We start from the raw sequence: 12,109 nt of genomic DNA, 5'->3' as shown, positions 1-12,109 counted from the left end.
CGTTATCTACGCAACTTTCTTTAGATTATCATCTCAGCTCTTCTTATCTCTTGTAATGAGGCAAACAATTTCCTTGGCCCAACTAACACTGATTCTCCTGGCTAATGTCCTGCCCATCTCAGTTCATTTGTACTACTCTCAAAACTATCTCTTCCACTCCAATTTATTTCCTGATGCATATGCTCATTTTACTGTTTCTCTTAGTAATTCCATCATGCATTTTGCCATTTTTTACAGAGCAACCCTCGGTTTTGAATGATGCCTTCCTGTAAAATTCGTCAATAACAGAGACAAGGCGTAACTGGTAACACACAAGTAGTATAGCAGTGCCTGGGAAATAAAGGAACATAATTTAAAGGGATGTGATTTAGAAGTACACATAACTTGATTTAAAGAATCAGTAGGATAGCAGGGTAAGTGCTGGCCCACAACCAGCTATAACCAGTTAGATGACATCACTTGTAATGGCAGATTACGCAATGGGGCATGGGGCTACTTATATTCAGGGCCATCTTGGGGTGAAGAAAAAGCACACACACAACTACATACAAAATTTAGAAGCACATATATTGTGCAGACATTCACACATACTCAGACAGACAGACATACACATACACACACACACACACACACACACACACACATACACCTGTGACAGGTTACTCATCCACCTATTCCACGTACACATCCACTTTAAATTAACCTGGCATTCACTAAATCACTCAATGTTTAGTATGAATACAGGAGGCTCCCGATCCCAGCCTCACAGATGAATCACATGTCGTCATGACAATACAGCCCGACTACCAACTCCTTTGCACTATGTACCTCATGGCCTCTCAATAGGAAGATTACGTGGTGCAACATATGCGGAGCATTGGTGACGCCTTCGAGCAGGCACCTCTTGTAATCCCTGTTCATAAGAGCCTTTGTGACCACATGATGCACACCCTTAGCCTGCCTCTGGGTTCCATCTTCATCTACGCGGTATGTGACTAGTCCTTGATTGAAGATGGTGGCCTGCTTAAAATTTGACCTGGTGATGTAATTTCTTATGTTGTAACGTCCATCCCAACTGCAAACTAAATGAATTCCCAAGTATTTTCCATTGTTTTTACGAAAACTGAATGGTTCATTAATTTCTAAAATATATTTTTTCGAAATCACACATTGTGGATCCCCTCTGTTCGCTTTCTAAATCATAGTACTCTTTCAACCGGAGTGACTGGTCGAAGGCATGCCAAATGTTATTCTAGCAGGCTTCATCCCTAACCTGAGAAAATATTGGACATTTCTATAGCAAAAAATACATCTCTGCTTGTTTCCCAGTGTTGTCATCAGCTCGGAGACCGAACTGCATTGTGAGGCTAGGCGCTCTGGTCACTGTGCGTGTCATGCAAATTGGTCGTGTGTTACACGTCTGCCTCTACGACATATCCCTTACCGCAGTCCTCTGCCACATCATAGATCATTTCCTTCAGTCTGGCGACTTTTCCTTTGGACATCCATCAGAATCCTCCAATCGGCACAGAGTAGTGCAGGGGTTGCCCAAATAGGTTGTTTGCATCCATGTAAAGGACGTAACTCAAGTTGTCAGACGTCCTGTATTCCTACTCGCTCATTCCTAGGTTATCCACCTAAGTTCACCTGTACACCGACTGTCAAATCCGACCATGAATTCTGAGTTTGAAGAAAAACAACATGTCAGTATTAGTCAACAATTGAATACCGACATGCAGCTTCCTTAATACTATGTCCCTTGAAAGTCCTGGTGCAGTGAAGCAGAAGGCAGAGTGAAGAGACTATGTGCCCAGTCCTACACTCCGAAATTTCCCGAAGATGTCCACGAGTAGTCATACATTGCTATTGATGTACGATCTCGCATATTCCCGTCACTGACAGACAATGAACTCTTGTCAAACATTCTCCACAGGCTCATACTCAGCATCCGTTACGGTAGTGCCTGTCAGTTTCCTGGATAATGTTGTCATGTCGAGCAACGTGGTTTCATGTAGACACTCTATCGACATTCAGGTATTTGTATGGAAAGACCCCCTTCTTAATCACTTCTTAATCACGGTCCTAAACTTTTCAACATCGTGATACGGAGCTCTGGTGATATGCGCACATCCTCCTGGTGCATCATCTCAGCAACTTTTCTGAATAGAGGCGTGCTTGAAGCGTAGCGAATCCGTGAAACAGAGAGTTACTTTTGGCATGATTCAGCATGATTCACTTGGCACATGAAATGTACTTTTCAGTGGTATCAGGAATTACACTGATCTTATAACGTTTCAAACAGAAATCATCCAAGTGCTCAATAAGGGAGCAGACATCATACCCACTCAGATTATGTAGGAAGAGAGGTACCAGTTGTGGCACCTGGTACTTCGAGTTGTATTCATTCCGCACTGCCCTGCAGAACTTCCCATTAGATGACAGTGATCACTTTGAGGAATTTCCGATTTCCTATCCAATGACACCCCACATATATGACAAGCAACTGCCTGCTTGTACCAGGCTTGATTCTCTTGTGTGTCGGATAGCCTGTCAGTGAGAGAGCAACTCGAGTTCCTGCTGCTAATAAGGCGAGTAGACCGTTCGTTTGTTATATATTTTTACCAGCTTCCAAAAGGAGCGACATATATTTATAGACACCTGTTTAGTTACTACTTTATTTTTATAGTTTCTTGCGTGTTCGAGTGCTTACTAGGTACAACCTTTTATTTTAATAACAATGTAGCATACAGTGCTGCCGTTGTTATCAACCCTTATATCGACCCTCGTATCATACAGGCTTTTGTTTGTTTTGGTTAGAACAGCTCAGTGTCGGATAGACAGTCAGTGAGAGAGCACTTCAAATTCCTGCTGCTAACAAGCCAAGTACACCGTTTGTTTGTTACATATTTTTTCCACCTTCAAATAGGAGCGGCTTCAGTAATGGATAGGAACTGAGATTGCTGTGTACAGATGCGAGCTGAGTTGGTGACCCTTTGCTCACAGCTCCAGGCTGTGTTGGCTTCCGTCACGCAGCTTGAGGCTGCTGCCAAGGGGAATCACTGTGGGGGGCCAGATGCAGGGATGCGAGGGATTTCGAGCACGTCCCACGTGTGCCCCGTTCGGTCCACTGCTGTGGTCGCCCTGGATACTGCCTGCACTGAGGCTGACCCCTCACCTGTGGTCAAGTTGGAGATCATCCTAAAGTCTGGCAGGCAGCGAAAGACTTTCCAAGGGGCTGATCATAGGGCCTCCCGGGTTCATTATCTGTATCTGACGAAGTCTCTAGGCTGGATGCAGTCATCCACCCTGTACCAGAAGAAGCTTCTTGGCCCACAAGGTCTGGGTATTCACAGTGGGTGGTTTTGCTGGTAGTTGGGAGCTCCAACATCAGGCCTGTAATGAGACCCCTTAGGAACATGCCTGCCATGGGTGGAGAAGGAAGCCAGTGTGCACTCTGTGAGCATACTGGGGGGAGTCATTCTAGATGCGGAAATGGTGCTTGCGGGTGCCATGAAGAGTAGAGGTTGCAGCCGACTGCAGGTGGTGGCTCATATCAGTACCAATGACGTGTGTTTCTTTGAGTTGGAGGAGATTCTGTCTGGTTTCGGACGGCTAGCGGAAATGGTAAAGACTGCCAGTCTTGTTTCCGAGATTAAGGCGCAGCTCACCATCTGCGGCATCGTCGATAGAACCGACTGTGGTCCTTTGCTGCAGAGCCAAGTGGAGGGTCTGAATCAGAGGATCAGGCGGTTCTGTGGCCTTGTAGGCTGCAGATTCCTAGACTTGCGCCATCGGGTGGTGAGTTTCCGGGTTCCGCTTAATCGGTCAGGAGTCCACTACACACAGGAGACGGCTAGACTGGTAGCGGGGCTGTGTGGAAGGGCCTGGGCCGTTTTTTAGGTTAGAGTTTCTCAGGAAACCACAGAAAGGGCGTCCGTCTAAAAGGGGGCAGGTAAAACACAGTAAGGAAGTTGTAGAAACGATCGATATTGTAGTTGTAAATTGTCGTAGCTGTGTTGGGAACGAACCAGAGTTCCAAGCTCCAATAGAAAGCACTGAAGCTCGAATAGCTATAGGTATGGAAAGCTGTCTAAAGCCGGAAATAAGTTCAGCCGAAATATTTCAAACGATCTAGCAGTGTTCAGAAAGGATAGATTAAATACAGTTGGTGGTGGAGTATTTATTGCTGTCAGAGGTAGTTTGCCTTGTAGCGAAATTGAAGTAGATAGTAGGTGTGAAATAGTATGGGTAGAGGTGACACCTGACAATTGAACTAAACTATTAATTGGATCGTTTTATCGACCCCCGACTCGGAAGATATAGTTGGTGAACAGTTCAAAGAAAAATTGAGTCTCATTTCAAATAAGTATCCCGCTCATACAGTTGTAGTCGGTGGTGACTTCAATCTACCCTCAATATGCTGGAAAAATTATACGTTTAAAGCCGGCGGGAGGCATAAAACATCATCCGAAATTGTACTGAATGCTTATTATTATTATTTTGCGCAATTAGTTCATGATCCCACTCGAAGCGTAAATGGTTGCGAAAGCATACTTGACCTTTTAGCAACAAATAATCCTGGCCAAATAGTGAGTATTGTGACGAATACAGGGATTAGTGACCACAAGGCAGTTGCTGCTAGGCTAAATACCGTAACACCTACAACCATCAAAAAGAAACGCAAAGTATATCTATTTAAAAAAGCTGATAAAAATGCTTCACTCCTTCCGATCTGACCACGTAAGTGTAGAAAAAATGTGGAATGTTTTCAGAGAGATAGTATCGACAGCAATTGAGAGATATATTCCACATGAATTAATAATTGATGGTACTGATCCCCCATGGTACACAAAACGGGTCAGATCGTTGTTGCAGAAGCAATAAAAAAAGCATGCCAAATTTAAAAGAATGCAACATCCCCAAGATTTGCAAAGATTTACAGAAGTTCAAAATATGGTGCGTACTTCAATGCGAGATGCTTTTAATAATTTCCACAACGAAATTCTGTCTCTAAATCTGGCAGAAAACCCAAAGAGATTCTGGTCATACTTAAAGCACACCATTAGCAAGACGCAATCAATACCTTCACTGCGCGATAACAACGGTGAAGTCACTGATGACAGTGCCACTAAATCAGAGTTATTAAACATAGTTTTCCGAAAGTCCTTCACCAAAGAAGACGAAGTAAATATTCCTGAATTCAAATCAAGAACAACTGCCAAGATGAGAAACATAGAAGTAGATATTCTCGGTGTAAGAAAGCTGCTTATATCATTTAATAAAACCAAGGCCTCCGGTTCAGTTTGTATACCAGTCAGGTTCCTTTCAGAGTATGCTGACACAATAGCTCCATATTTAGCAATTATATAGAACCGCTCGCTCACAGAAAGATCCGTACCTAAAGACTGGAAAATTGCTCAAGTCACACCAATATCCAAAAATGGAAATTGGAGTAATCTGCTGAATTACAGGCCCATATCACTAACGTCGGTTTGCAGTAGGGTTTTTGAAAACATACTGTGTTCGAACATTACGAAGTACCTCGAAGAAAACGATTTATTGACACAAAGGCAGGATTCAGAAAATATCGTTCTTGTGAAACACAAGTAGCTCTTTATACTCATGAAGTAATGAGTGCTATCGACAGGAGATGTCAAATTGATACCCTATTTTTAGATTTCCAGAAGGCTTTCGACACCGTTCCTCACAAGCGTCTTCTAATCGAACTGCGTGCCTATGGAATATCACCTCAGTTGTGCGACTGGATTTGTGATTTCCTGTCAGAAAGGTCACAGTTCATAGCAATAGACGGAGAGTAAAAAAGAAGTAATATCCGGCGTTCCCCAAGTAAGTGTTATAGGCCCTCTATTGCTCGTGGTCTATATTAACGACATAGGACACAATCTGAGTACCCCTCTTAGACTGTTTGCAGATGATGCTGTCTTGTAAAGTCACCAGTACGAAATGCAAAATTATTTAGATAAGATATCTCTATGTTGAAAAAATGTGGCAATTGACCCTGAATAAAGAAAAGTGTGAAGTTATTGACATGAGTACTAAATGGAATCCTCTAAATTACGATTACGCGATAAGTCACACAAATCTGAAGGCTGTAAATTCAACTAAATACTTAGGGATTACAATTACAAATAACCTCAATTGGAACGATCACATAGATAATGTTATGGATAGAGCAAACCAAAGACTGCGATTCACTGGCCGAACACAGAAGGTGCAACAGGTCTACTAAAGAGACTGCTCACACCACTCTTGTCCGCCCTATTCTGGAGTACTGCTGTGCGGTGTGGGATCCGCGTCAGGTGGGACTGATGGATGACATCGAAAAAGTTTAAAGGAGGGCAGCTCGCTTTGTATTATCACGAAATAGGGGAAATAGTGCCACTGACATGATACATGAATTGGAGTGGCAATTACTAAAATAAAAGCGTTTTTCGTTCCGACGGGAGCTTCTAATGAAATTTCAATCACCCGTTTTCTCCTCCTATTGGGAAAACATTCTGTTGGCGTCTAACTCCATAGGGAGAAATGATCATCACCAAAAAATAAGAGAAATCAGGGCTCCCACAGAAAAATTTAAGTGCTCGTTCGTGAGTGGAACGGTAGAGAGACAGCTTGAAGGTGGTTCATTGAACCCTCTGCCAAGCACTTTATTGTAAATAGCAGAGTAATCACGTAGATGTAGATGTAGTCGGTGATGCGACTGAACTACTTGTCATAGGTGTGTGTGTGTGTGTGTGTGTGTGTGTGTGTGTGTGTGTGTGTGTTTGTATGACTACATATCATATGTACTTGTAAACATTTTATATGATCTTGTGTGGGGTTTCTCTTCACCCTGCTGCTTCCAATTCCCATTTCCCATACCCTACAGAAAGAATATCAGAAAGAAACTATTAAAATGTGAATATTGTCGAGATTGAAAAAGTGTGGAAAAATTATTGTTAACAAATTGTATGGCAAAATTTGTTAACAGAATACAAATTAATTTGTAGAACTCCATTATTATTTCCTAATTCTTGTCCTATAAAGAAAACACTATTGCTTTTAACGAATCTGATGGTCCTCTCCCTATGGTGCCCAGCATTTGAATGAAGCCGCCCACTCAAGTGCTCTGATTATAGCAGAAGGAGAGAAGTAGAAGGAACCGCTTGAATCCCATTAGCCCAGAGTTTACGTGCATCTTCCCACCTGGACCATATTTTCGTTCCTGGAAGTCCTTATTACCAGAGTGAAATGGTTCAGGGCAGTACATCAGGTAGGAGGAGGGTGATCTTGAATATATCCCCTCTGTAGGTCAAGTGTAACCTGAATCCAGAAGTCCTTATCAGGTGCATGGACAGGCTTTGGAGGGATGGAGGGGAGTGTAGGCGGGATGTGTAACCTGACACTCATACCTGGCAGTCATGGTCAAGGCCGTCTAGTCTGCACAATTTCCTCATGTGCAACTTAATACCTCCTCTCAAGGCCAAATGTGATCTGACACTGGAAGTGGCGTTATCAAACCGGTTATAACCGATTCTGAGCTCGAACCAGCAGTACGTCAAGTCTGTGAGAAATAGGGGGGTTTTCCTGGATGACCAATATAACTAGTCCAACTGCGTAACCTGAGATAGCAAGTGACGTCATCAAACTGGTTATAATCGGTTCTGCACCAGAACCTGCAGTGCTATCGTATTGACCCTATAAATCACGATATTGTACACTTTGAATAGCGCACTTTTATATCACGTCCCTTTAAATTGTGTCCCTTTATATCTAAAACTGGCACGTCTTTCCTAATGTAACGTACACAACTTTCCCTTTTCAGACCCATCAGAGACTTGGTTTTGAAAACTATGATTGGCTCACCCAAATTGTTGCAGGTCATTTTTACTCTTCTACTCTGCTACTGAGCAGCAATTTCTGACAAAGAAAATATCAACTCTGTGCTGGACTGCAGCTCTATGACCACACAACAGAATTATAAAGGGTTGCTGCTTGGACTTAAAGCTTCGTAAATAAACTCTCAAAAAATTATTGTATCTTCAGCACTAATATGTAAAAGGTACGAGGCTAAACTATCATGCGTGGCTGACAATGTATTACGTTTCACGACAAATTGAAGCTACAGATTTCAATATTTTTACATATTACACCATGAATAAATGTTGGTAAAATGACAGTATGCAGTGATGTGCGCACACACATATTTGTTTCCTTTATTTCTGGAGAAAATAAGTTGTTTCGCCAGTCTAACCGGAACTGCCTTATCGGGTAATACGTTACATGCGAGACGAGCAGTGATGTTGGCCCTACCTGAGCAGGTGCTGCTGGGTGGCCGAGCTGAGCGCCCTGATGTTGATGGCTGTGGAGTCCGTCATGCCGCCGCCAAAGCCCAGCATCTGCTGGAACTGCTGGCTCGTGTCCACCCGCAGGCGAGCCGCTCCGGACCGCAGCTCTGCAACCACACAGCAGGACTGCAGCAAGACTGTTATCAGCAACATTACTGTGTCTGATTGTCTGTTGTTGTTGTCTCTGTTCTTTCCATAAATGTCTATGCTGTTTAAACCTCTTCGTCTGTATGTAGCATGTGCAACCTACATCCATTTGAATCTGCTTACTGAAGCCAAGCCTTGCTCTCCCTCCCCCATAACACCCATCCACGCACCCGCCCACATACATATGTACCTGATTACCGAACTGAAATTTCCTTGGTTCCTCAGGATTTGTCTAATCAAACCCACCCTTTGTTTTAGTAAAGTTGTCCTCCACTGTTTCTTTTTTCCTGATTCGATTCACTATCATTTTATGAGTCAGACGTGTACCCAGTCTAACCTTCAGCATTCTTCTGTAACTCCGTATTTCAAAAGTCTCCATTTTCCTCCTATCTTTATTGTTGATTATCCATATTTTACTTCCATATAATGTTTCATTCCAGTCAAATACTTTCAGAAGGAACTTAGTGATCACTAAATTTATTTTCATATTTTTTCCGATAGCAAGTCAGTATTTTTTTTACTGTTAAAACTTTTTTTTTGCAATCATCTGACTAGTTTGATGTGGCACCCCCTCGAATTCTGCTCTCCGATTAGCACTTGCACACAGCATCCTCTGTTATTTGATATACTCCAGTCTCGGTCTTCCTCTACAGTTTTTACCCTCTACAGTTGCCTTCAGTACCAAGAAAGTTATTCCCAGATGACTTAACCTACGTCCTGTCATCCTATTCCTTCTTCTTCTCAGTGTTTTCCATATATTTCTTTCCCCGCCGATTCTGAGAAGCACCTCCTCATTCCTTACCCAATCAGTCCACCTAATTTTCAACATTATTCTGTAGCACCACATCTCAAATGCCTCGATTCTCTTCTGTCCGTTTTTCCCACAGTCCATGTCTCACTACCATACGGTGCTGTGCTCCAAACGTGCATTCTCAGAAATTTCTACCTGAAAATAAGATCTGTGTTTGATACTAGCAGACTTCTCTAGGCCGTGAATTCCTTCCTCGCCTGTGCTAAGCTGCTTTTTATGTTCTCCTTGCTCCGTCCGTTATGTGTTATTTTGCTGCCTAGGTAGCAGAATTCCTTAACTTCATCTACTTCGTGATCACCGATACTGATGTTGTTCAAGCCTATTAACTTAATTTCCCTAGTATTATCTGATGTCATTCATCTACTTTGTTTTATACTTTCAACATTACAGCACAGTCATCAGTCGTGATAATTTAATATATAAGAAACTATCAGCCTCGATTGCGGTAATGAAACCAACCTTTACCTAGGTTTCATCCAAATAATTGAGCCTTCTTCAGAAGATATACTTGAATCTATAATTTCTCTAAGAGGGCATTTTTAAAATGTGACTACGCCTATTCAGGCTGTTTTAGTTTTATTTCTAGACCACGTCCTCTTAGACAAATTATAGATTCAGGCTCAATTATTTGGGCTGAAACCTAGGTAAAGGTTGGTTTCATTACCGCAATCGAGGCTGATAGTTTCTTATATATTACTTTGTTTTACTTTTATTGACATTAAGCTTATAATCTCTTTGCAAGGTACTATCCGCTCTGTTTTCTTAGCTGTCTCTGTCATAATTACAATGTGACTCAGTAATGGAATGGAACATCTACGTAAGGAGACAAGAAGTTTAATGTCAGATGTTGTGGGTACACTCAAATATGACGTGAAAGTGGGTGAAAAAGTGGAAACCCTCGGCAAGGCATGATGGCCAAGAAGTTCAAGAGCCTCAATACACAGAGGTGATAAAAGTCATGGGATACTTCTTAATGTCGTGCCGGACCTTCTTTTGTCAAGCGTAGTGCAGTAACTCGACGTGGTCTGGACTCAACAAGTCGTTGGAAGTCACCTGCATAAATATTAAGCCATGCTGCCTCTACAGCCGTCCATAATTGCGAAAGTGTTGCTGGTGCAGGATTTTGTGAACGAACTGACCTCTCGATTACGTCCCATAAATGTTTGATGGGATTCGTGTCGGGCGATATGGGTGGCCAAGTCAGTCACTCGAATTGTCCAGATGTTCTTCAAAGCAATCGCGAATAATTGTGGTCCAGTGACATGGCACATTGTCATTTATAACAATTCCATAATTTTTTGGCAACATGATGTCCATGAACAGCAACAAATGCTCTCCAAGTAGTCAAACATAACCATTTCCAATCAATATTCGGTTCAGTTGGACCAGAGTACCTAGTCCATTCCATGTAAACAAAGTCCATACCAGCATGGAGCCACCACCAGCTTGCACAGTGCCTTGTTGACAATTTGGGCCTATGGCTTCGTGGGATCTGAGCCACTCTCGAACCCTTCCACTCGCGAAAGCACTTTGTCCGTGGCACTCGACAACTGAGGACGCGCAATACGTCTTCCTTGTTACTAGTGTGCTTGCGGGTGAGTTTTCACACAATTTAGGTGGGATGTTATGTATCAGTTACCTTGTTTCATTAGCGTTAGCTTTTCCTGTCCAAGAACAAAAAAAAAAACGGTTCAAATGGCTCTAAGCATTACGGGACTTAACATCTGGGTCATCAGTCCCCTGGACCTAGAACTACTTAAACCTAACTAACCTAAGGACATCACACACATCCATGCCCGAGGCAGGATTCGAAACTGCGACCGTAGCAGCCGCGTGGTTCCAGACTGACGCGCCTAGAACCGCTCAGCGACAGTGTCCAAGAACAATTCATGCCCTAGCTGCATTAGTGAAAATAATGGTGGTGCAAAATATCAGTAGCACTTCCGCAAAGTTAAGCAAAATGTAGGTAGGACGTAACAATTATCATAATCCCGACTCATCTTTGTTTTTTCAAGATTGAGAACCTTGGTGTTTTTATTAGTTCCTGCTGGTGTTGTTTCACAGGCTTTCTGCGGAGTACTCGGTGTAAGCACTGTGCAACAGGGCACAAAGGGGAAGGTACGAACGGTGGTCAACTGTCCTTGGCAGTACAAAACATATCTCAATCCGCTGGTTTCCAAAGATAATAGTATTTCAAACCACTAATGTTCAAGCCTTATAGCATCGCAATCGGAAAACCTTAATCTTTTTATTAATTCTCCCTGACCTTCAATTTCTTTTCCGAATTTCACGTACCAGTTCTACACTATACTCTATGAAGAGGGTAAATAACATTGGGGGGGGGGGGGAGATGTTACAACGTCCTACTCCCATTTTTACTCGGTCCTTTTCACATCCTTCAACTCATATAACTAAAGATTGGTTTTTATACAAGTTGTAAACAATGTTCACTACTTCGGAATGTCAAACAATGTTTTCCAGATAACATCATCAAAAGCCATGAACGTGCGTTTGCCTTTCTTCATATTACCTTATAAGACGTGTCACTGTGTCAGTACTGAATTGAGTGCATCTCACAATGTTCATAGCATAGGCTATGCTGTTGCTTATGAGTCGTTCGTGGAAATTCTGAATGACTTCCCGAGAAACTCTTGGTGGGCATCCAGCTTACCGCGTGTTTCACTGAGTACTAAACTGGAGCGACTAGTCAGTTGTGACTTCGCGCAGAATACCATGGCGATGTTTAGTAAGTACACCACATTCCCGGCGGTTGTTTTCAGTCATTATTAGCGTTTGTGCTTGC

The 12,109-nt window shown here is 42.6% G+C and overlaps 1 protein-coding gene across 3 annotated transcripts in view; it reads right to left on the bottom strand.

Annotated features, from left to right (window-relative positions):
- LOC126162380 (lysosomal acid glucosylceramidase-like) overlaps positions 1–12,109 on the bottom strand; it is a 518,384-nt gene that overhangs the window by 454,212 nt on the left and 52,063 nt on the right. For all 3 annotated transcript variants that reach the window (XM_049918851.1, XM_049918849.1, XM_049918848.1), the window contains exon 3: positions 8,314–8,455. In XM_049918851.1, coding sequence (XP_049774808.1) covers positions 8,314–8,455 — 142 coding nt within the window. The remainder of the gene's footprint in view (positions 1–8,313; positions 8,456–12,109) is intronic.

This window comes from Schistocerca cancellata, chromosome 2 (genome assembly GCF_023864275.1).
Source record: "Schistocerca cancellata isolate TAMUIC-IGC-003103 chromosome 2, iqSchCanc2.1, whole genome shotgun sequence".
Lineage (NCBI taxonomy): Eukaryota > Metazoa > Arthropoda > Insecta > Orthoptera > Acrididae > Schistocerca > Schistocerca cancellata.
This window is presented reverse-complemented; position numbering and strand designations above follow the sequence as displayed.